This window comes from Passer montanus, unplaced genomic scaffold (genome assembly GCF_014805655.1).
Source record: "Passer montanus isolate IOZ18808 unplaced genomic scaffold, ASM1480565v1 scaffold115, whole genome shotgun sequence".
Lineage (NCBI taxonomy): Eukaryota > Metazoa > Chordata > Aves > Passeriformes > Passeridae > Passer > Passer montanus.
Window position 1 is genome coordinate 1,421,008 of NW_024358167.1, and position 23,486 is coordinate 1,444,493.

Consider the following 23,486-nt stretch of genomic DNA (forward strand, 5'->3'; position numbering starts at 1 on the left):
CCCCCCCCCGCCCAAAATATAGACGAGGAATCTTCCAGGAGTGACTTCCCCCTGTGGCTCTACAGACGCCCTGTCCCGGCTGTGAGGGCAGCTGTAGGATCACCCTCCTGCCATGGAACACTTTCCGTGTTAAACGTCCCTGTGTAGACTCCGAAGAGTTTGGACCAAAAAAAAAAAAAAAAGCTTTAAAACCTCATAGAGGTGACCTGGATATGTAGGAAATCCAGTTGGGAACACCTGCCTAGCCAAGCAGGAGTGTGCAGGGAGCAGGAACAGAGAGCAGGAGAGGAGCTCCTGCCCAAGCTCTGTCCCGGCTGGTCCAGCGGCAGGAAGGTGGAAGGGGATGCTGTTCCCAGCTCTTCCCTGCTGCTTCCCCACCACAGCCTGCCGTGGTTTTCCCTCTGCAGGAAGGAAAGGAGCCCTAGCCCAGCATATCCCTCCTGCCAGGGCTCAGGCAGAACCCAGAGAAGGCTCCAGGCACGCGTGGAATTTGATTTCCAAGAGAAACTGAGCTGGGCTCAGTCGCACAATTAACCAGGTGGAATGTAATCGGGGCTGGGAATTCTCAGAGCTTTCCCTCCCACCATCATCCACTGGAGGTGCTCAGCCATGCAGCGCTTTTCGTAAAAATGACATAAAATCCAGAAAGTTTAAACAAAAGCGTTAAATATTTCCCTTTCCTTCTCCATCCAACACCAAAGTGCTGAATTTAGGAGTCAGGAAAGCATCAGTTTGTTTTAACTCCTACCAAAACAACCTTCAGTTGTGGTTTGCTCCTTCAGCACCCGCCCCCAGCCCTGCCCCCTGCACAGCGCTCGGGGCGCACGGTCCCCGCTCTTGCACATCCCTCAGCCTGCACATCCTCCTGCTCGTCCCTCCGCTTCCAGGTCGCTTTCCCTTGGAATCTGCTCCTGCCGCACATCCCTCGCAAGGTCTCGTCTCTTGCATTTGCTTCTATTGCCCTCTGCTGGGCTCTGGCAAAGAGAAGGATGGCGCCCTGAGAAGTGCCCTCTCCCGCTTTTTCTCCTTTCCTGCCCTCTCCTTTCCTTTCCCTCTGCAATTCCAGGGGATCTCACAGCCCCATTTGGGGTGCCAGCATCCCTCAGGGCCCTGCACACATCCTGGAGAGGCAGCTCCCTCCCACGGCACCACTCACACACTCACAGACATGGCCAGCCCAGCACCTCTGGGTGACAGGACACGTGTGACAGTGGCCAGACACTGATGGAGTCTCCAGAAAATGTGCGTGAGAGACACAAACCAGCTCCATCTTTCCCCTCCCAGGTTTGGACTAGACTTTCTTCATGATGCCTCAGGTTTTAGATTTTCTATTTTTCAGATGCTGTGCTTTTTTGGTGTGTAGATCTGAGCTTTGTATTAGGGGATGTTGAGCTCTCTGCACAGAGTAGGGAGAAAAAACAATTCCTTCTCTAGCTGGGGACCAAGGACAAATGATCCAAACTTCAGACCCAAGAGCATAAACAACTGACTGAAGGGAGAAAAACGAGAAGGATGGGACTTTATAACCTAAAGCTATAATTAACTCCAATATGAAAATGGACCACAAATTATAAAAGTGAGAGACCTCATGACGTGGTTGTCCATTCTGTGACCATTTTGGGATCATCTGGGGTGTAGCCCTGGCTGAGCTCTTGCACTGCCCAAGGTGTATCCCTGGAGGCCTTTTAATAAATCCCTACTTTGTTTTTTTAGTTCTGTCTAGCCTCTGTTCCAGGTCAGCCTTCACAAGGCATCACCCACAGGCTCAGAGCAGGATGGAAGGACCATCCTGAAACCACAGCTCAGCCGGGGCCAACAGGGAAGGCACAGGGTGGGTCACATATAAAACAGAGGAAAAACAACACCTGGAAAGCGTTTTTGCCAAAACCAAAGTGGGGGCTGCACTCACTGGGGGGGACCTTCAGACTGCCCAGGCAGGGTTTGAGGTGAATCCCTCATTCAGGGACTTGGGGTTCAGTAGCAGATGATGGGAAATGCAGGATCTGGAGTGGCAGGGCTGCAAGGGATGGCAATGCAGTGCTGCCCTGAGCCACAGAATCACGGAAGCACAGAGTCATAGACCACAGAATCGTGGAATCATAGAATCATGGAACTGTGAAATCACAGAATTATTGAATTGCTTAAATTGGAAAAGTCCCCTAAAAGCACCAATTGTTCCCCCAGCACTGCCAAGCCCACCCCTAAACCAAAAATCAAGAACTAAAATCAAGACAGTTTAAACAAAAGGATTAAACATCTTTCTCCATCCGACACCAAAACCGTTGATTTTGCAGTTTTGAAAACATTGGTTTTCTTTAACTCCTACCAAAGTGGCCTTGAATTTCTCTGGTGTGCCACATCTCTGTCCCTAGGTGCCACATCCACACACTTTTTGAACCCTGTCAGGGATGGGAGGGAAGGGACAGTGGCTCTCATTCAGGAGTGATCTTTGCTGGCAGAATAAAGACACATCAAGGTGCTGACACCTTGAGACCAAGGAGCATCAGCAGCACCAGGGGAAGACCCACAAAGCCCTGAGGACCTCGGGGAGAGGAGGGAAAATGGGAGCCTGGGCTGGTAGAGGGGGCTGTGTCCCACTGTCAAGGCCTGGGAGCAGTTTTGTGGGGGAGCTGAGCTGAGTTTGAGTGTCCCACTGGGGGTGTACAGCAAATTCCAGGCCAGATCCCAGAGATGTGCTGCTCCATGGCAGTAACATCCGTGCCCCACATTGGGCCACCACCAGCCAGCTCAGGAAAGGAATAAATTGGCAGCATTCAGAGGAATATTCTGCAGGCACACAGTTTGTGGTGATTGGGATGGGCTGAGCCCCATCCCCAGCGGGCACAGCTGTAAGCAGCACTGACAGCAATGAGCCATGGAGTGCCCAGGGGCACTGAGCAACCACCAAAGGGAGCAGAGGGCACACAGGGGCAGGGCATCAACAGGAGGGGATAAAAGCCTGGGCTAGGGAACAAGAAGGGCCAATGCTTGGAGCCTTCTGGAGTGGTGAGGTGTTACTGAGTATGGGTTGAAACTTTCTGAAAATGTACGATGATACTGTGTGTATTGTGGCTGTCTCTACTGCAACAACATTCTTCATTTCCAAGCATGTCATTTCTGTCCTCTGGCAAAATAACACCCCCTCAGCTTTTGCATTTTGTCAGGCTGAACGCAAGGTGGAAAAGGGAAGAAACTGGAGACCAGTGGTCTTGGAGAGCTGGGGAGATTTCAGTAGCAGAGGTGCTGTGGGGGAAGATTGAGGCTCCCCTGTCTGCCTCCAGGGCTGGAGGGAAGGGATGGGCCAGCAAGGACAGGTCAAGGAGCAGAAGAAAGGACCAGGATGTCCTGGAATCCACTGGGGATGACCAGCTCTGAGGGGGATGCTCTTTCCTCCTTCAACACAGTGCCACTTTCCACCATTGCCTCATCCAGACCTTCTTTCCCCAGCAGCTGGAGAAAAATTTTGGAGGAGAGAGGCACAGGAAGGAAAAGAGGGGAAGATTACAGCAGGTCCTTGGGCACCAAGGGGATGGAAATGAAGGTGACTTCAAAATTTCCAAACCAGCCAGTGCCAGGCAGGCTGAGGAGGAGGGACAGAAAGACAGCCACCTCTGCTTCTAGAAGTCCTCACACACCCACCGGATTACGGATGATGGAGGAGAGGAATGCCTTATACCAATTAATTCCCAAAGTGTAATTAACATCTGGGCCTGTTCATGTGATCCCCAGCTGCTAATGAAGCATGGCACTGCTTTAATTCCTGCTACGCCACACCATCTTCTCATTAAATCCAGGAGCAGGTTCCATCACATTTCCCTTAGAGGGAAAAAGGGAAAGACAGAGAAATGGAGCAGGATTTATCTCAATGAAATATGATAGATTAGAGTTTGCTGGATAAGGAAAGCAGGGATGGGGGGAGGGCATGGAATGGGAAATTTTGTAGGTGTGTGTGTGCGGGCATCTAGAAATTCTCTCTCCCCGTGACCTCCTTACACCCCATCCATCAGCCTGGGGTTGGCTTATTCCAAGCAGCAGAGCCTTTGCTCGTGTCTAACAGGCCCACCGGACACAATCTGCATGCCAATTACTGGAGCAGACCCCCTGATACTGGGGAATGGAAATTAGCTGTCAAGGAAAACCCGGCATCAGCACGGCTGGGCTGGCGTTGCTGCGCTCCCCGCTCATCTCCACGGGCACCCTGCTCCACCGTGGCAGGGGAAAAACGGAAAAAGTCATCTGGAATCACAATAAAATAAAAACTAATGGTAAAAAACCACCCAAGTAGCAGTTTATTGTTCTTTGTGTCAGTTGCAAGTGTTGAGGACACAATGTTCACCCAAGGGCAAGAGCCTGGAGGACAAGGAAAAGGAGGGAAGACTTGGGATAACTGGGTTTTAAAAGTGGGGAGATCAGAAGTGAAAGGGAAGGACATGGGAAAATGTTACCTTGAGGGCAAACCAGATCCAGGTCTGGCTCCTCCAATGCTCCAGGGTGGATGCATACCAGCAGCCACAGAGCTGGAGCATCCCAAACCCATCCAGTGCAGGGCATGGGGACAGGGGGACATGCCCCAAAATCAGGGTGGGAGGTGGCTAGCAATGCACTGGGTGGAGCTCACCTACCTACAGATTTTCCATCCACAACAGGGACAGCAACAGGCTCACTGTAAAAAAAAACTCAGGAGCCAGGCTGTGCTCAAGCTGCTGCCCTGGGAGAGCCACGGGGGGAAAGGGGAGCTGGAGCTGAGGGCTGGTTGGTCCTGGAGAAATATTTTGGGGAAAAATACAGTGAAACCCAGCCATGTTGTTGGATCATCTGCATCCTGCTGATCTGTGATGGAGAGGAGTGAGGAGGGATGGAAGTGAGTGAAGATGCATCACTGTTTACAGGGGAAGGCTGGAATGGGGCAGGTTGCTAAGGGAGGGGGTGACAGCAGGGAGAGGAAGAAGAGGAGGAAGGGGAAGGGGATTCTTCAGTTCATCTTTGTGCTGGGGGAAGTCCAGGGGGCTGGACTCGGCAGCTCCTTCCCATTCCCCACCAGCAGCAGCTTTCCCAGGAGGTGGCAGCCCCGTGGCTTGACGAGCATCCCTTTCCCTGGCTCCCTGCTCCATAATAACCTCATACATCAACGGGAAGAGACTGCAGAGCATGGCTGGGAGGGCTCTGCTGCCACCTCCAGCTTCATTGTCCCAAAGCCCTTTGGCTCTGTGTACAAGCAGGCTGCAGCTCCCCAGGGTTCCCAGGGGAAGAGTGCTCAGCCATCAGTTATTCCTGCCCAGGAGGCTGTGCCTGGGACCTGCCCCTCCTCTGGCAGCACCGGGCAAAATGGGATGTTCCTGGTGGCAAACTGGGCTAACTGGGAGTCCCCTTTACTCCCTGCACATCTCAAGTGTCCAGGGAGCTCTTCCTGCCCTTCAGCAGCCATCTCCCAGAGGCACTCACTGCCTCTATCCCATACCCAGCCTGCTCTCCTGCTTCCAGCTCCTGGTTTAAGCCCAGCCCCAGTTTAAGCAGCTGAATCCCTTGGCTCACACCTCCAGGGGACATCCTGTACCTGACACTCTGGGCTGGCAGTGTCCCCAGCATTCCCCATGGAGATTATGGCTGTCCCCCTCCTGCTCCATCTGGGATCTCCATTTTTCCCAGTCCTGTCACCCCATGCATGACGAGAAGCACAAACTCACCCAGTACCAGGACAGCAGCTGCCTGCTCAGGGTGTCCAGGAGGACACATGGCACGACAAAAACCTCATGCCTTCTCCCAAGCACCATGGAGCAGCAACAGAGCAGGCAGGGACTTCACAGGGACATGGCAGACCGAGCCACCCACAGCCACCACCGAAAACTGGAACCCAGGGATGTGTGCTCCCACTGGGATGGCCAAACGCTGGAGCACAAACTCCAGTTTAGGATGGATTTTTCCTAAAGGATCAGAGGGACAGAGAGGGCAGGGGATGGGGAAGGGGGTGACAATGAGACAGAGAAGGCTCCGCTCCACCCCAGCTCCCCCGGGGCAGGACACGTCGCACGCAAATCCCGGGAATAAGGAGGACAAGGCGGAGCTGAGCGACTCAGTTGCTTTATTGGGGGCTGTGTGGCAGCCCTGCATGGGGCTGGCTCACTCGGAGATGCTGCGGAAGGACTGGACGGCGGGGCTGGCCGCGCCCCACTCCACGGGCTTGCGGTACTCGCCCTTGGGCAGCACGTACTGCCGGCCCCGGTAGTTGGGATGCTCGTAGAACACCCAGACACCCTCCAGCACCCTGCAGGCGTGCACCTCACGCATGTGCCACTCCTCCATGATGGAGGGGCAGTCTTCGGTGGCTTCGAACATCTGCCCGCCAAAATCTCCCTTCTCAAACACCTGGATGTGGCCTCGGCCTCCACTTGGCTAGGGAAAAAAAAAGGAGAGAAAATCATAGAGTCATGGAGAGGAAGAGATTTAAAGATGATCCAGTTCTACATCCCCGCCATGTGTGGGCACACCTCCCACTATCCCAGATTCCTCCAAGCCCCATCCAACCTGGCCTCGGACACTTCCAGGGATCCAGGGGCAGTCACTGCTGCTCTGGGTGACTTCATTGGCAACCAGAGCAACAGATGGAGGCACTGATACGTCCCAGCTCTGACATGGGGGCAGAGTTTGGGCACAGCCAGACTCCAATCAGGTACCAGCCATCCCAGCACAGCAGGACAGGGCTGAAACCTCATCCTCCAAAAGCACAGAGAGAAGCAGCTGGGGTAAATTTTAACAGAGTATCACATGCAGGACAGGGATAAGCTCGAGTCAGCAGTGCTGGTCTCGCTATCCAGGGCAGCCTTGAACCCCTCAGTGCTCCTTGTGAGCATCAGAGAGCCAGACCCGCTCCAGTCCCCTCTCCTCCGTGCAGAGAGCAGTTTAATGAGCTGCTGACCCCAGCGGGGCCGTGTTGCTGTGGAGGCAGTGCTGGTTCCCACCGGGATTGGGAGCGCTCCTTGCCCGAAGGCACCGCGGCAGCGCCTGACCTGCAGCTGCCTGGACACCTCTTCCCTGCCTCCCCAGCCTGCTCCCTCCTTGGCAGCCCCAGCCAAGCTCTGCAGGGTCTCGGGGTCTCCCCAGATCAGGGGAAAGCCACGACCAGGTGGATATGAAGGATAAGGCTCCCACATTTCATTCTGGTGGACGAAGCTGTGCTGCTCTTGCATCTCACACGTGTTTTGGCTCCATGTCTTAAGCCAGATCAGTGCTCTGAACGGGCTGGAAACTCTCCTTGCCTCATGAAAAGGGATTTAGACCCAGCTCAAAGCCAGAACAGGCTCAGAGGGGCGTTAGGCTCCCAGGCAGAAAAGCGAAACCCGTTCTCAGCTGTGAGACCTGCTCCATGCAGTGGGAATTCACGGCTGTGCTCCAAGTCAGCAACCCGTGGATCACCAGAGTCTGCCCCACTACTGGAGAACCTCAGCAGCAGGACCAATCCACAATCCCAGTTTTAAAGGATGCCCCTCCCCATAGGCTTCCCAAAAGGATCATTCCCCCTGTTCCTTTCTCCCATCATCGGTTAGGAGGGGATGAGCACACCTTCTGTGCTCTCCTCACACCAGGAAGCACCAGGCTGCTCCAAGCATGGCCAAGGAGGGCTCCAGGAGTCCCTCCTGTTTCTGGGCACCCCAGGGCTGTTACTGGGCTTGGTCCCTGCACACCCAGAGGAGTTTGGTGACACTGATTCTGTTTCCTGTATCAGAAGGGAGTCCTGGTTTGCTAGAGAGGAAACTGCCCCTCATTCCAAATGTTCCTGCAAAATCTGCATTCCACTGTTACAGGCCTTGAGCCCATTGGATCAGTTGGTTACATATCAGGGAAGAGGCGAGAGGCAAACTTTGGAGCAACCTGCCTGGACACTGAAATCCCTAAAGGAACATCCTGATGGAACTACCCTGCTGTTCCTATGGAAACTCACCCGCACTCAAAGGGATCTGCCTTTTCCCATTGCAATCCAGAGTGGGAGACATTCACCTCCTCCCCACACCAAACACCTTGCTACCACCAGAGTAGCAAACCCCCTGCAACCACCCCCTCTGTGGCTCCCCAGAAGATGGACACCACCTTCCCCCAGGTGAAACCCTGCCACGACGGGCGTAAACGGCGGCGTGCCCGGGGAAGGGGTGACACCTACGATCTGGATGTACTTGCAGGAGCCCAGGCGGTCGTTGAGGCCCATCCAGTGGTGGTAGTCGGGGTACTCCCCGTGGGTCAGCACGTACATGTTCCCAGCATAGTTGGGCCTCTCGTAGGCCACCCAGGTGCCCCCATCCACACGGATGGAGTTGCAGCGGCTCAGGTAGGTGTGGAAATCGGGGCAGTCACTGTCGCACTCGTAGTAACGGCCCAGGAAGTTCTTGTCTTCGTAGAAGGTGACCTGAAACGAGCAGAGGGGGCAGAGTGGGGAGGTTCCTTGTTGTGGAGAACACTCTGTGTGTGGGGACACGAGGTTTGACTCCATTTTCTCAGAAGGCTGATTCATTATGTTATATATTATACTAAAATACTACATTAAAACTATATTAAAAGAACAGAGATAAAAGAATGATCAGAAAGCTACAAAGAACAAGAATGCATAACAAAATCTTGTGACTGCTCACAGCCTCGGCACAGGTGGCTGTGATTGGTCATCAAGTGAAAACAATCTACATGGACTAATGGAAGATGCACCTGTTGCATTCCACAGCAGCAGAGAGTTATTGTTTTCATTTCTTTTCTGAGGCCCTCAGCTCTCAGGAGGCAAAAATCCTAGCAAAGGATTTTCCATAAAATATCATAGCTACAGTTCCTCATCCAGAACATCTCCATATTCCAGCCACATTACGGCAGGAAATACCTGAAAGCAGAGTCCTTGAGATATCAGAAATCATCAAGCCCAGCCATGGAACGTGACCAACTGCAGTCAGTCAGAATAATTCACCTGTCTGGCCCCAATGCCTCCAGCTGCCGCCAGTGTTCTGCCCTTCCCAGCCCTTTGTTCTGTCCCAGTCCAACACAACACTCCCATGGAGAAGTCCCTGTCCTTTTTCCAACAAAACACTATCAAAGCAATTACCTCCCACCTTCTCTAGATCAGGAGTTACTAAATTATGGCCAGAGAGCTGTGAGAAGTCAATGGAATGTACAAAGCAGGTTTCTGGGGAGATGGGTGGGTCTAGCAGCACTGTGTTAGCAGCTAGACTTGATGCCTTTAGAGGGCTTTTCCTTAACAGTTCCATTATTTCTTTTATACTGACTTACCAAGTGTTTGTAGTGAGATCTTTACTGATAAGGAGATGGAGAAGTCTCTTTCCTCCCAGCTCATGTCTTCAAACCCATCCTTGTTCCCACTTGAATAACCCAAAACTTCCTTTCTCAAAACTCACTGCCCAAAGCTGGACATCACGCAAGCTTTGCCCATGGCAGGAGAAACTAAGGGAGCATTCCAGGTGTGTGGTGGGGAGCAGTTTTATGGATATCCAAGGATTGTATTTGCAGTTCTGCTTTCGTTGTTGCAAGTCCACGAAATCTCTGACAAATTCATGATCCATCCCCACATTTCTGTCCCAAGAGCTGCTCTATAGCCAGGCTGCTGATCCCAAAGCACTTTATCCTTGATCATAACCTGGCTTGAAATGATCTTGGGAGCTGATGAGTGAATCCTATTCCTCCCACCTGAGGCATCCCCCACCCAGCCAGCCCTGCAGAGGAGACACAGTTTTCCTCAAAAATCCTGTCATGAAAATATTGCCAAGCCCCAGACCAGACCAGTCCTTTCTCCAGCCCCATTTTTAGAGCCTTCCAGGACAATTACTCATCAAACGTTGCTCTTCTCCAAGAGGATTCCCAAACCATCACATCTATCTTGACTACTCATGACACCGGATGGTCTAGAGAGAATCTTTCTGGCCACACCCAACATGCAATGGTCCACAATCCATTTTTCGCATGTTTTTTTTCCCATACTTTGAGTATTAAGGTACACCCCCACCTCCTGTACTTCACCTGCAGTGCTTTGGCTACTGGTATTGATGTAACTTCCCTGCTCTTAAAAATCATTCATTGTCAGTGTTTCAACCGAAATCCAGGACAACTCGCTCACTTTTTATTTTTATTCATTTGTTTTGTGCTAAAAATTAAATTAGCCAGAGTTTTCCTCGAGCTGGTTGGACAGCATGTCCCACCAGCCTGACCAAGGGATCTAGGGAGTCAGACTGATCATGCCAGAGGATTCATGCTCTTGATTTTGTGGCCTGTTACTGGACAATTATTAGGATAATGCTATTTTCCTCTTAATTTCAAGGACTGATTTGCCATCACAAAGCAGTTGGTGCACACAAAACAACCTGTCCCCTAACATCCTGAGCAAGCTCTTCCCACCTTCAGCGGAGAGCTGGGAACCACTCTGACCTTTCCAGCAGTGAATAAAGGCTGTGAAAGGAGAGCACTGAAATGTCCAACTCCTGTTTTTCCACTCTTGAACAGTTAACCACACAGGCCAGGTCTTCCCAGCCACAACCCACTGCCTTTTCCAGATCCTGCTTCTGGATCATTGTTCCTAAAGGTATCACCTAAAAAATCTGCCAGCCTGACCCAAAGGCAACACTGAGAGCTCTGCACACTGGGTTTGGCAGTCATGCATCACCAGTCACCCTCTTCTTGAAGCCAGTGCTCCAGGAAGCCACAGCACCCCTGGAAAGCCCTCTGCAGGGATTCATTTATTCCCAGTCATCATTATCCTCTGCTGGGATGGCTGATCCCTCTCTCCAGCATCTGTCCCCAAGCTCTGATCCTGTCCCACTCCTGTCCAATGTGGCTGATGATGAACTCTGCCCAGTGTGGATCTGCTTTCTGGGCAGAAGGAACCTGGAAGAGCTCAAGGCCAGGTTGGATGGGGCTTGCAGCAGCCTGAGATAATGGAAGGTGTCCCTGCCCATGGAAGGGGGTGGAACTGGATGGGCTTTAAAGTCCTTTCCAACTCAAGCCATCCTGGAATTCAGTGATGTCCCTCCCCACCCAGCCTAACACAACCAAACTGGAGCCTGACAAAGCTTCCTGATGTTTCCAGGAGAGCATTTCCCCTATAAAACCACAAAGCTAAAGAAATCCAAAGGCAAATTAAGGATATGGCTGTTCCTACAGAACTGTGTCCAAACTAGGTGCTGCTCCTTGGTTTAATTTCAGAATTTAAGGGATCCTCCCCACCTGTTCTCCAGCACAGCCCTTCACACACACCCTCAGCTCCTTTCAGACCTTTGCTTCCCAGCTTTCCTGCATGGACTCAGGCACCAACAGAGCAGGTTGATGTCTTCACACATAGAATAATTACAGATTCCAATTCCAGATTTTCAGCTTTGTTTCTGTCCCCTCTCACTCGCAGGGAAATTGCTTTCCTTCAGCCAAACCCTGCAGGAGCTCTGCTCCCAGCACTTCCCTGTTAACCTCTCCATGCCCAAACCTTCCCTTTTGGGGGTTACCAGTCACATACCTCATTTGCCAGAGCAGACCTTCCTTGCAGGAATGTAAAACTTTCACTTTGGTTACCTCACCTGAGTTATCACATATTTCTTTTCAACAGTAGCTTAGCTAGAAGGAAACTCATAAAAATATCCAATAGTGCCTCCTCTGTCAGCAGTGATCCCTTTCCAGGGCAGATCACTCACCAGGGTTTTGAGCAATGGTGTTTAATTCCCTACTTTGCCCTTTTCTTCTCCCTGGAATGTGCTAAACAAGAGCACAGCATAGAGGAGTAGGAGATAACTCCTTCTGGCCACCTTGCTGCCCCCCAGCAGCACATATTCCATTAATTCCCCATGCCACACTCCCAGGGGACACAGCTTTCAGCAGGGGAAAGGCAGAATGTGCTCAAAGATTTCCAAGCTGACAGAAGACTCAAGGATGGAGCAGTTGCAGTTTCCCAGCACCTTCTTTAGGTTCAGGTAGAGAAAGTTTGCACCCCGGGATCCAGGAGCCACCAGCACACCCTCCTCGGTTCCCAGTCCAACAGCCCAAGCCCTGAGAGCCACAGAGCCGAAGGACACGGAAAAGCCAGGAGCAGATCTCCCATGGCATTGCCCAGTGCCTCCAAACCCACTGTGCTTCCAAAGCCCCTTGGTTCTCACAGCCTCCACAGGCTGAAAGGAATCCAGCCCAAAAGCTAAACTCAGATGAAGCTCTTCCTGCAGCCTCCTAACAGTGTTTGGCATTCCACAGGGGGCGCTGGCCCAAGTCCTCACCCTCCTTTCCTTTCCCAGCTGTTTCTCCCTGCCCAGTCCCAGTTCAAGTTCTGTGGGATCGGCCAGCTCAGCTCTGCTAAACCCAAGCCTGAGGAGCTGGATCCCACTGAGATGTCACTCCAGCTGAAGGTGAGCTTCCCAACCTACCTCCTTCTCCAATTCCAGTTCATCCCTGCCGATTGCACCGATCCCAAGGCCAGTGTGCATCCCTCAGGGAACACTATTCCCTTCGGTGCCGTGGCCATCCCTGGAGCCTTTCTGTCACAGCACACCCTCTGCTCCCCATGGAAAAGGGATGTGGCAGCTCTGCTGGTGCTGGCAGTCAGGCTCTCTCCAAGGGAGCCTTCCATGAGACCCCGTTCTGCAAGCACATTGATTCCCTGCTGGCACAGCCCCTCCACCCCCAATTCACAAGGCACCAGACCCTGCTGATTTAGAACCATTTCAAAATGCCTCCTCACCAGTCACTGTGCTTGACTCCATCCTCTGGCAGAGCCACACCTAGAGGAACCAGCCAAAATCTGGGAAAATACTTGGGAGGGCTCAGCTCCAGCTTCCCTCCACGGGAGGAGGGATTTCAAGCATCTCCCCCTGCCCACACGCTGACAGAGGGGGAAGCTGTCAGCAGAACAAAGAAAACAAAGTTTCTCCACAATTCATCCCTGCGAAATTCTGCACTTTTAGCCAAAATCATGAATACACTGCAAACAAACTTACCTTGGTTCCAGCTCTGGACATTTTCCGTTCCAGCCAAGCTCCCCTGTGCCGGAGGAACGTCAGCAGCTGTTACAAACAGCCAGGATCTGAGGTGCCCTTTTTATAATGGGCTTGTTTTAAACCAGACAGCCGCTTTGTCATGAGAATAGGATCCAAAAATTGAGTCAGTGATTCTGAGGCTATAGCCGATTTCCAGAAAAGCAAACAGGATTATGGAATAAAGGAAGGCTTCGCCATCCTCCCTTTGTTACCATTTGCTGAGTCAGAACACCAAAACTCTTGCCAAATGCACTCAAAACACGCAGCCCCTGCCAAGGACGGGCAGTAATTTGGCTGCTCCCTCCCTTCCAAACTTGTTAAACAAGAAGGAATCCTCGTTGGCTCTTAGAGACCCACCCCATTTGTAAGGAGGGTGCATGGTATTCATCAGGGCATGCCCTGTGCAGTGAAGGATGCAATGAAGGAATGACAAACAAGTGCTCAGAGCAGACATCAGAGGCTTGCAAAGACCAGCTCTGCATTGAAAGCTCTCAATGGAGACATCTGTGCAGCCTCTTTGCTGCACATTTTTCTGGGACACCCTCAGCTGGAGCTACACTACTCCAAACACCTCCTGACATAGCGGGAAAGAAGGATGTGTGGCCATCTCCCCACTCCCCACAGAGTGATTTCACACATCAAACGATGCCCAAATTTCTGTTGTCTCTGCAAGTGTCACAAATTCAACCCCAGCTCTCAGCCCAGCACCTGAGGTTGGAGCAGAGTTTTCCCTTCAGCCACACTCCGGCCCTGGGTGCAGGGAGGCCGAGGATCACTGGCTTCCACAGCCACCCCCCCGCCAGTGCATTATGAAAAACCACCTCTGCAGCTATTCAGTGGCCCAGCCCAAAGGCTTAGTGAGACAAAGGGACACGAATTTGGCACAGCAGCGCCCGAAACACACAGCCCCTCTTTCAAATCTGTCAGGACAAGCACTCTCGCAACAGCAGCTCTGTAAATGCAGGCAGATGGGAGAGCCTGGGGCACACACAATCAGCAGCTGCTCCTCTTCCCATTTTAGGAGCCTTGAATCACCCAGAGCTGTTGCTCTCACTGAGGCCACTTGGATTGATTTAGTTTTTAACTCCTGAAGATCACAGTCCAAGCACAAGCTGGGTTCTATCAGCAGGTTCACAGCTCAGAGCTGTGGTCACTTCACACATCCCCTCCTTTAGTGGTTGGTTAAATACAATAAACTCAACTTACATAAACAGAATAAATGTAATAAACTCACCTCACCTGCCTGCCCAGGAGCCAAGGGAGACCTTCAGAGGAATTCTGAGGCTGTGCACTCGAGAGCACTGTGCCTTCCCCTCACTCTCAGCTTGGATTGCTCTTCCCAAGGCACCACCAGCTGCTGCCTCCACTCATCCATGCAATGCCTTTGCCTATTTTCCAAGCTTATTTAAGTGCTCAGCTATGAGCACATGTCCCCAAAACACATCCCACCAGCACATGAGAATGGTGCTTATTCAAGCTGATAATCTTTATGAAAATTATGAGAGATAGGAATAGGGCTTGTATCAAAACTTTGTGCCAGGGCAGCCTTCAAAACCTTCAGCTGCATGGCTGAAGTTTACAGGAGTTTTACTTTCAGCCTGGCAGGACTACATTCTTTTTTTTTGCCCCACTTTCCCCATAAATTAGCAGTGTCTCTCTCTGACAGGTTCACATTTCATTAAGATAAAAGAAGTTCTGTCCTCCTAAGACCAACTGTACAGGACACGTGCCAGGTTTATCCAACAAATCTGGTTTATTGACATTTGTCAAAACGATGCAACCATATACAAAAATTAATCTTCAAAAAGTGCCACCTTCATATTAAAAATAAAACAAACCTGTTTGATTTCACTCATTAAAAATTTAAACATTTCTTTTTCACATTTATAAAAACAGCACCACTGGTTTGTACCATGAGGATGCAGGTGATGCCCAGGGCCTGCATCCAGCTTTGTCCCAGGAAACCTGGTGTGCTGGCCACCAAGGACACTAACTGCTGTGACAGCTCTGCAACAAGGCACACTTCATCTTCCCCCAGTGCCAGGCACCTCTCAGTCTACAGCACATTCCTGGGAAAGCAGCAATGCTCAGGAATCCTACAGCAGCCAGGCAGTCCCATCCACACCAGGGCTGGGTGTCAGATCCAGTGGGTGTAGGTGGGATGGCACAAAGTCTTAAATGAGAACTGGGCTGGGTGGATCACTGGCTGTTCCCAGAGCTCTGGAACAAAATAAAAGGAGACAATTTTACTTCTAACACCAGCAAAGAAAAAGGAATTCAAAGGCTAAATCAAAAATAAAACAATTTTCTAATGGTTTGAAACATGCCATGGCAGAAAAGCACAGTAAGGGCAGGTCTCCAGCTCCTAAACCACTTCTGCCTGGGAAGAGTAAGTGAGAATTATCCAAAGTCTTACTGTAACAATTACCCAAAGTCTCAATGAAAGAACGACCCAAAGTCTCACTCAACTCTCTTTAGCAAAAAGTGAGATGGGTAGACATCAATACACAGAGTTTCTTTGAAAGAGCAGCTATTCCAATCAGTTTTATATCACATTATGTGCAATTTGCCCATCTGCCTTACAGATTTCAGCTGAGAATGGGTTTTGAGAGGAAAGTAAGAACTAAACCCAAATGCCAGGCTTTTGTGAGAACATTCACTCAGGCTGAATACCTCTGCCTTGGCATGGGACAATTCTTGGGTAGGGAGAAGCAAGAGAAGGAGACCTTTTACTCACCTCCCTTTCCTTCTGCTGCCCAGGAATGTTATCCTGCCCAGGAATGTTATCCTGCTGCCTGCTTGGAGCCCAGGGTAGGAGGGACCAGGCTGTCCAGCTGCTGCAGGTTCCCTGTCTGAACCAGCCACTCATAGAATTTGTTTTCTACCACAGTCTGGAACTGTTTCCTCTGATCCCTGGAACAGACACAACAGCAGGGAAATATGGAAAAATCATGTTTATTCACAGTATTGTACTTCTACCCCCTCTTCACTATCCAAACAAGCCTCCAGATGTAGCAGGAAGAGCCAGGCTTGGTTCCTGAACCTTGCAGAGACAACCAGAAAAGGTTTTTACTGAGTGAATGTGATGCTAATGAACACCAAAGGCAGAACCTGGTGGAGTTGGAGAAGTCATACAAAATTCCCCATCCCACCACCACAGCCACCCTGCTCCAGGGCTGCCTCCACTTTCCCCTCAGGGCACAGGTGAAAAACTGTCTGAAAAGGGAGAAAACTAAGATTAGCAACCAGTGCTTAAACACTAAGGATATGAAACTCTGTTATGACAGCACCAGAGAGGATGGAGATCAGGGAAAAAATGCACCTATAAACACATCTCACATCATTTCTGTTGCTCATAATGAACTTCTGAGGTGTTTTTGGCAAGCCTAAAAGGGTGGGCCACTCAGCTCAGGCTAACAGGCACTGGTCAGATGCCCAAAAGCGTCTCCAGAACAGCATCCCAGCCCTCTGGGATCAGCTCACATCTGGAATTTCTTAAGCCAAAGGTGGCACAATTGTTGAGTAGCTCCTGATGGATTTTTTCGAGGAGTTTACACAATTAATTTCTGAACACCAATGAAATGTGAACATTTTTCAGTATTCTGGAGATTTGGTGTGGGTTTGCTTTGAGCCCATTCCTAATTTGATGTGCTGATCCCATTCTGTACTGGGAAAAGCAGGAAACCAGCTCCAGAGGAGACCACAAAGGGGAACAGAGGGATGGAGCACCCCTCCTCTAAGGAAAGGCTGTGAGATTTGGAATTGTTCAGCCTGGAGAAGAGAAACTTCAGGGTAAAATCACTGTGGCCTTCCAGTGCCTGAAGGAGCTACAAGAAACATGGAGACACACTGGGCAAGAGCCTGAAGTGACAGCACAAGGAGAATGGCTTCCCACTGCCAGAGGACAGGGTCAGATGGGGAATTCCTCCCTGTGAGGGTGCTGAGGCCCTGGCACAGGGTGCCCAGGGAAGCTGTGGCTGCCCCTGGATCCCTGGAAGTGTCCAAGGCCAGGCTGGAGCAACCTGGGCTAGTGGAAGGTGTCCCTGCCCACAGCAGGGAGTGGAATCTGGTTGGGTTTTTAAGGTCCCTTCCAATTCAGGCCATTCTATTCAGTTTTGTCCTACCCACCCTCAGACAGGCTCCTTGTATCCACACTCTTTTTTCAAGTTAAGGCTGCTGTCTGTATGTTCTTTTCCATTTGAGCCATTCCCCAAAAAGCAGAGGTTTGGAACATAAACTAACCCAAATTCCTCCCCAGTGAACACAAAGGCAGCCACTTCTTTCTTCCCTTGTGGATTTATCTTCTCCAAGAGCTTTTTCTCTACCTTGATCTGCTACTGACCCTGAAAGACTTTCTGTCTGATACGCTCAGAAAAATGAATAAACAGGATTTTATGCTTTTGCAAGTTGTTCCTCAAGCTGTCTTCTTGGTCCTGTCTTACTGGGGTTTTACTTTCAGCCTGGCAGGATTTACATTCTTTTTTTGCCCCAGTTTCCTCAATCAGACAACATCAACTTCTTGAAAGATGTCTTCTTATTTCTAACACTCTCTTTCACCTCCCCGCTCGAGCACAGCAGCTTTTTTCTTTCTACAAGCCTGATATCCTGTTTGCTCTAAGCTTCCTACTTGTCTCCCTTCTTGTTTCCCTGCCTGCAGGAGACAACAGACATTTTCCACTGTCAGCTGCCCAGTTTCTTTTCAACAAGCCTCTAAACTTGCCAGTTTTCCCTCTTTTATGGAATAAGCAAGCTCTTGCCTCCTGTGACTGCAGCAGATGAGAGCAAATCTAAGCACATCATCCCTTTTCCTCAGATTTCTTTCACAGGAAAGTTCTGACAGGCCAAACTCCTTCCCAAAACTGTGGAGGGAAGCAGCAGCCCAGGGAGAACAAGAGATGTTTGAAATGGGGTTTTATCCCCATCCTGTGCTTGCCAAGGAAGCTGGGCAGAGGATTCCATGTGAAATTCCTCTGCTCCAGAGGAATCTAAAAGTTACTGCCCAAAGGTGATCTGCTGCAATGATGCACATGCACATTCCCAGCTCACCTCAGCAAGGGCTGGGACACTTACAGCTTCAATCCCAAAGTGAAGGCTGTGCACACCCAGCCCTGACCCAATCCACTGCCAGGGTGGATCCCTCACCTCAGCAGCAGCTGGGAATGCTTTTCCTGGAGTCTCACAAGCTGGGAAAATGCAGCCATGAGAAAGCCCCTCCTCAGGAGCAGCGTGGGGGAGGGAGGGGATTGTGCCTCTTCAATCCACTTAGTGAGGCCCCACCTGCAGAGCTGCCTTCAGCTCTGGGATACCCAGCATAACAAGGATGTGCTGCTGGAATCCAGAGGAGGCCAAGGAGGGGCTCCAGGGGCTGCAGCACCTCTGCTCTGGAGCCAGGCTGGGAGAGCTGGGGGTGTTCACCTGGAGAAGGGAAGGCTCCAGGGAGACATCACAGCACCTTCCAGTGCCCAAAGGGGCTCCAGGAGAGCTGGAGAGGGACTTGGGACAAGGGACTGGAGTGACAGGACATAGGGGAATGGCTTCCCACTGCCAGAGGGCAGGTTTAGATCAGATATTGGGAATAAATCCTCCCCTCTGAGGGTAGTGAGGCCCTGGCACAGGTTGCCCAGAGAAGCTGTGGCTGCTCCATCTCTGAACTGCTCAAGGCCAGGTTGGACAGGGCTTGGAGCAACCTGGGATAGTGGAAGGTGGTCCACAGGATGAGCTTTAAAGTCCCTTCCAACCCAAAGCATTTTGGGATTCTACAACCCTGAGCTATGCCTGTGAGCATTAGTCTTCCCACCTCACCAAACAGAATCCCAGGATTGCTAATTACTAATGCTCTGGGACTGGCCTGTAAGACACGGCACACACAACTCCTTCAAGGATTTCTGTGGAACCCCATCCAACTACCCTCTGTGGCTGAGCTCTGCCCTTCCTGGGGACACTCACCTGCTCAGCCCTGCCTCCTTCACCGTGCGCTGCCACACCTGCACCTTCTGCTCCCGCTGGCTCAGCACCTCCTGGTACTCCTGGGGAAGCCCCCCGGGGGTCTCTGTGGTGTCTCCTTCCATCTCAAAGGGAATCACAAAGGTGTAGAAGTCTGAGGGGGGCAGGAGCCGGAAGAAGCTGGTGTCACCGCTGTCCCTGCACACCAGCATGGGGCTGTCCCAGTAGTTTGGCAGAGTGGCCAAGCCCACCTGAGCCATGTGGTCTTCCAGCATGGGGTAATGGGTGTGGAAAGGGGCAAAGCTGACTGCCCTGTTCCCCGAGAGGATGAGGGGCTGCGTGGGGGTGAGCGTGTGGAAGGTACAGCCCGTGGTGGACGCGAGGGACAAGCGGTGGCAGACCACGATGACCTTGACGTTGTCACAGCTCTGGACGTGCACGGATGTCCCCACGGGGCCCAGGACAAAGGTGCTGTTCCGGCACTTCTCGATGGTCACGGATCTGCCGGGGAAATACAGGACCATTAGGGATGGAAGGAACCTCGAGCCAGCCCAAGGCAGGGTCACCTGCAGCAGGTGACACAAGAACGTGCCCAGGTGGGCTTGGAATGTCTCTAGAGGGGGACTCCACATCCTCCCTGGGCAGCTGTTGCATTGCTCTGCCACCTCAATGGAAGGAAGTTCTTCCTCATGTTGAGGGGGAATGTTTTATTTTCAGCCTGGCAGGATTTTCACTCTTTTTTTTGCCCCAGTTTCCTCAATCAGACAACATCAACTTCTTGAAAGATGTCTTCTTATTTCTAACACTCTCTTTCATCACTCGAGCACAGCAGCTTGTTGTGTCTTAGTTTATGGCCATTGCTCCTTGTCCTGTCCCTGGCACCACCTGCAGATCTGTGTATGGACTGATGGGATCCCCTCTCAGTCTGGTTTTTTCCAGGCTAACCAGCTCCCCCACCCTTTCCTAGTCAGGAAGATGCTCCACTCCCTTCATCATCTCCACACCACCCTCTCAGGAGCTCCTTGCCCCTCCTGAGGAACCCAGACCTGAACAGAGCACCCCAGCTGTGCCTCACAGGCTGAGCAGAGGGGCAGGATCACTCCCTGACCTACTGGGAATGCCCTTCCTAATGCCCCCCAGGATCCCATTTTGGCCTCCTGGCCCCCAGGACACACTCATGGTCAGCCAGGAGTGCAGCTGTGTCCCAGGAGACCCAAACTCACCGCAGGGGGGACAGGAGGTAAATGAAGGACTCGTTGCAGCGATGGATCCTGACGTGAGCCCCCACCAGAGTGTCTGAGCTCTTGGCCAGGGTCTGCCTGTACACCTGGCTCATGATCACCATGGGGGACACCTCTGGCACCACCCGGGCACTGCAGGCAATCTTGGCTCTCCTGGTTGTTCCTTCCACTGCAAAACAAGCCCACACAAGTTCTGGGTCCAGAACATAACCAGCCTCAAAGTTCAAGGATGGTACCTCCCACAGCAGTCACACCATCCCTGATGCCTCCTGGGCAGATCAGCAGCACGAGGCACCAGAAATTTCAGAAACTGAGAGACACTGAAGGATCAAAACCACTTCAAGGTTACTTAGGAGCAGTCAAAGCCTCCCACAAGCAAAGAAACTCCAGTTCCACAAGCCTGTTGCTGAACACAAGACTCACCTTAGCAAGAAGATCCTGAGGGTGGGTTTTAAGCAGGAATTATGTGTTTTGAAAAGGGAAATGGACCCTCTAGGACACAATCCTTAAACCCTTCCCCATCCTCCCTAACCCACTGCCCCTCCTGGGATCCTGCAGTCAGGGAAACAAAACATTGAGTTAAATTCCTGATCCTAAGGGGGAAAGTGCCTTGGCTCCACTGCCATGTCCCTGAAGAGGAGGGGCTGGGTTGGAGACAAGGAAACTTAGACCAGATCCCTGGTCAGCAACACGAGCTGAGTTCCCATTTCTGTTTTTGCTTTTTTTTTCTTAAAATTTTATTTACACTATTTATCTAGATTTATTTTTCTGTATTTCTAAATTTATTTCTGTATTTCTAATTCTCTCTATTTCTACTTCTTTATTTCTCTACAGTTTTGTATTTTGATTTCTATATATTTCTGAATACTTCTGCTTCTACTTTTCCATACTCCTACTTGCTGTACTTCTTTATATTTCTATATATTTCTATTTTTCTCACATATTCTCATTCCCCCCCACATCCCAATGTCTCCCCACTCCCCAATGTCTCCCCATATCCCAATTTCCCCCCATATTTCTGTCTTTCCAAGAACAGTTTCACCCACCTTGCTGTGCCCACGCCAGCTTCTTGCCAGCCTTGAGGCAGACAGACATTCCCAAGGGATTGGCAGTGAGGGAGGAGCGCAGCCAGCTCTCCAGCTTGGGCAGGGAGAAGGTTCTGGAGGCCTTGGAGTACCCATTGTGGCTGTGGCAGGGCTGCCTGAGGGCCAGCTCGTGCAGGGGCCGCACGGTGCCCGAGTTGCTGACCGTGCCCTCCAGCAGGAAGCTCAGGGCACACACGGCTTCAAAGGACACCAGGCTGCTGCAGCTGGAATGGCAAGAGGCTGAGAGCTGCTCTGGCTCCAGCAGCAGCTCCAGGATATCCAAGAGGTGGCTCTGAACAAAGGCAAGGTGCTCCTGGTCGTTCCAGTTCTGGAGGGGCAGGAAAACACAAGAGGGGGTGAGTTCTCTAAGATGAGAAGCTCCATGGACATCATATCATACATACATACATATCACACATCATATCATACAAATCCTTGCTCAGAACCCTTCCAGAAGAAGGAAAGACAGTCAGGCACAGCGCTCACTCCTGCTGCTCTGCTCTCCCAAAGCTGGAAAGACACCTCCCCCCAAAAACTCAAAATAAAGCACTTCATTCCAACTCGAGTACCAAGTATTTCCTTCCAGAGAGCAGCACCAGGCTCTTCTGCAGTCCCACACAAACCCAGGCCAGTGCTGCTGGCATTCAAAGGGAGGACACAAATCAATAGCTGAACTCAAGGATTGGAGCTGCTCCACTGGAAAATCCCTGCAGCTGGGCCAGACCTGCAGCCAGGATTCAGTGCCAGGATAAAAAGCAGAGGGTCATTTCTCCAATAAACCAAACCCTCTGAAAGAATCCTTATTTCAAATTCTAAAGGGCTCCAGCCCCAAAAAAAGCAGGAGACTGCAATTCTGGCAGAGCTTCATAAAGCTGAGCTTTGCTGAAGGAACACAGGGCTGTGACTGCACCTTGTCCTCACCACTTTTGTTCAACATTTCAGGATAAAGTTATCCAGCTCCTATTTTTAATCACTCCAGCTTGCCCCAGGCTACATTTCACCAGCTCATCCTGCTCACAGCAGCACATCTGTGCCAGAATTCCAGAGGCTGGCACTGCCTTACACAGGGCTGCAAACTGTGATGCATTCTCCCACACAGAGCTGCCCACAGGACACGTCCAACTCGCTCCTTCCTAAATATCTGGCAGTATCTTAAAAGGAAACAGCGTTTCCACATGGTTCAGCTACAGATGAACAATCAACTCCCCTCTCAGAAACAGAATGTGGCACCCCGGAATCCAAAATTCCACACTGGATCATGGGAAAGGCACTATGAGCATGAGGAGAGCTCCCTGCTTGACTAGCAAAGCAAAAAGGCTGTTTCTTCTCAAAAGGAGACTTGCCAAGACTAACAGGGAATATTTAGTTGGCTTTGGACTCCAGGAAAGCCTCATGGAAAAATTTAAAAAACCTTTTTATAAACTATAGAGACTACAACAACTTCACTTTGTTACTACAGAACAGGAATCCTGCAGCTGGACTTTTGCTGTTTATCACAGGATAAACCCTCCCAGGAGGGTTTCAAAAAACCAGCCCCTTTCCACCCCCCTCAGGGCAGCTCCCCCTGGTCGGGGAGAGCCCCGGGTACCTTATTGCTGCTGGCCGCTTTCCCCGGCAGCCGGGCAGACTTGCTCCTGGGGCTGGGCCACTCGTCGCCGAGCAGGGAGCGCCGCAGGGACACGTTGTGCAGCTGCTGCACGTAGAGGAAGAGCAGGAACTGCAGCGTGTCCACGGAGAGCTGCGGAGCACGGGAGAGAGAGAGCGCTCAGGCGGGGCCGGGCCGGGTTCCCCTGCCCCGGCCGGGCTGCCCTGCCCCGGGCCGGGCTCTTGCCTTGCTCCGCTCCCGCTCCAGCTCCTCGGCGCTGCCGCAGGCCGCCTCGGCCTCGGCCCAGCGCAGGCGGAGCGACGGGGCGGCGCCGAGCAGGCTGCGGAAGAGCTCGAAGTAGAGCCAGGCGATGTCGCGGCTCAGCTGCAGCTTCCCGCAGGCGATGTGCCGCCAGCTCGGCCAGCGCAGCCGCGGGAAGCAGCCCTGGTCGGCCCGCGCGCGGGCGTAGGCGGCCGCCTTGCGCAGGTAGTGCGGGGTGAGGCGGGCGGGCGGCGGGGCCGGGAGCGCTCCCACCAGGAAGGGCTCCGTGCGCACCCACAGCCGCACCGGCCCCGCCGCCGCCATCGCCGCCGCCGCCACTTCCGGGTTCCGCCGCGGGCACCATAGAGACGGCCCTTCCCGC

The 23,486-nt window shown here is 51.9% G+C and overlaps 2 protein-coding genes across 2 annotated transcripts; both read right to left on the minus strand.

Annotated features, from left to right (window-relative positions):
• Positions 1–6,075: 6,075 nt before the first annotated feature.
• On the minus strand, positions 6,076–13,167 carry CRYGS (crystallin gamma S). The gene is made up of 3 exons (XM_039696932.1): positions 12,951–13,167; positions 8,153–8,395; positions 6,076–6,390 (listed from the first exon to the last, which is right to left on the minus strand). Exons 1-3 carry the CDS (start codon positions 12,969–12,971, stop codon positions 6,118–6,120), a joined length of 537 nt encoding a protein of 178 aa, XP_039552866.1. The 5' UTR covers positions 12,972–13,167; the 3' UTR covers positions 6,076–6,117.
• A 1,552-nt stretch (positions 13,168–14,719) lies between these two features.
• Positions 14,720–23,445, minus strand: TBCCD1 (TBCC domain containing 1). The gene is made up of 7 exons (XM_039696939.1): positions 23,090–23,445; positions 22,847–22,996; positions 21,220–21,586; positions 20,156–20,342; positions 18,936–19,433; positions 15,727–15,902; positions 14,720–15,209 (listed from the first exon to the last, which is right to left on the minus strand). Exons 1-6 carry the CDS (start codon positions 23,426–23,428, stop codon positions 15,773–15,775), a joined length of 1,671 nt encoding a protein of 556 aa, XP_039552873.1. The 5' UTR covers positions 23,429–23,445; the 3' UTR covers positions 14,720–15,209; positions 15,727–15,772.
• Between the last annotated feature and the right edge of the window lie 41 nt (positions 23,446–23,486).

Excerpts from the sequence above, each read along its gene's own strand:
- CRYGS (XM_039696932.1), bottom strand. The coding sequence starts at position 12,971 with ATGTCCAGAGCTGGAACCAAG. Across the intron at positions 8,396-12,950 it reads TGTCCAGAGCTGGAACCAAG|GTCACCTTCTACGAAGACAA; the intron begins GTAAGTTTGTTT and ends TGCTCGTTTCAG. Across the intron at positions 6,391-8,152 it reads CCTGCAAGTACATCCAGATC|CCAAGTGGAGGCCGAGGCCA; the intron begins GTAGGTGTCACC and ends TTTTTTCCCTAG.
- TBCCD1 (XM_039696939.1), bottom strand. The coding sequence starts at position 23,428 with ATGGCGGCGGCGGGGCCGGTGCGGCTGTGGGTGCGCACGGAGCCCTTC. Across the intron at positions 22,997-23,089 it reads TGGAGCGGGAGCGGAGCAAG|CTCTCCGTGGACACGCTGCA; the intron begins GCAAGAGCCCGG and ends CGTGCTCCGCAG. Across the intron at positions 19,434-20,155 it reads TACCTCCTGTCCCCCCTGCG|ATCCGTGACCATCGAGAAGT; the intron begins GTGAGTTTGGGT and ends TTTCCCCGGCAG.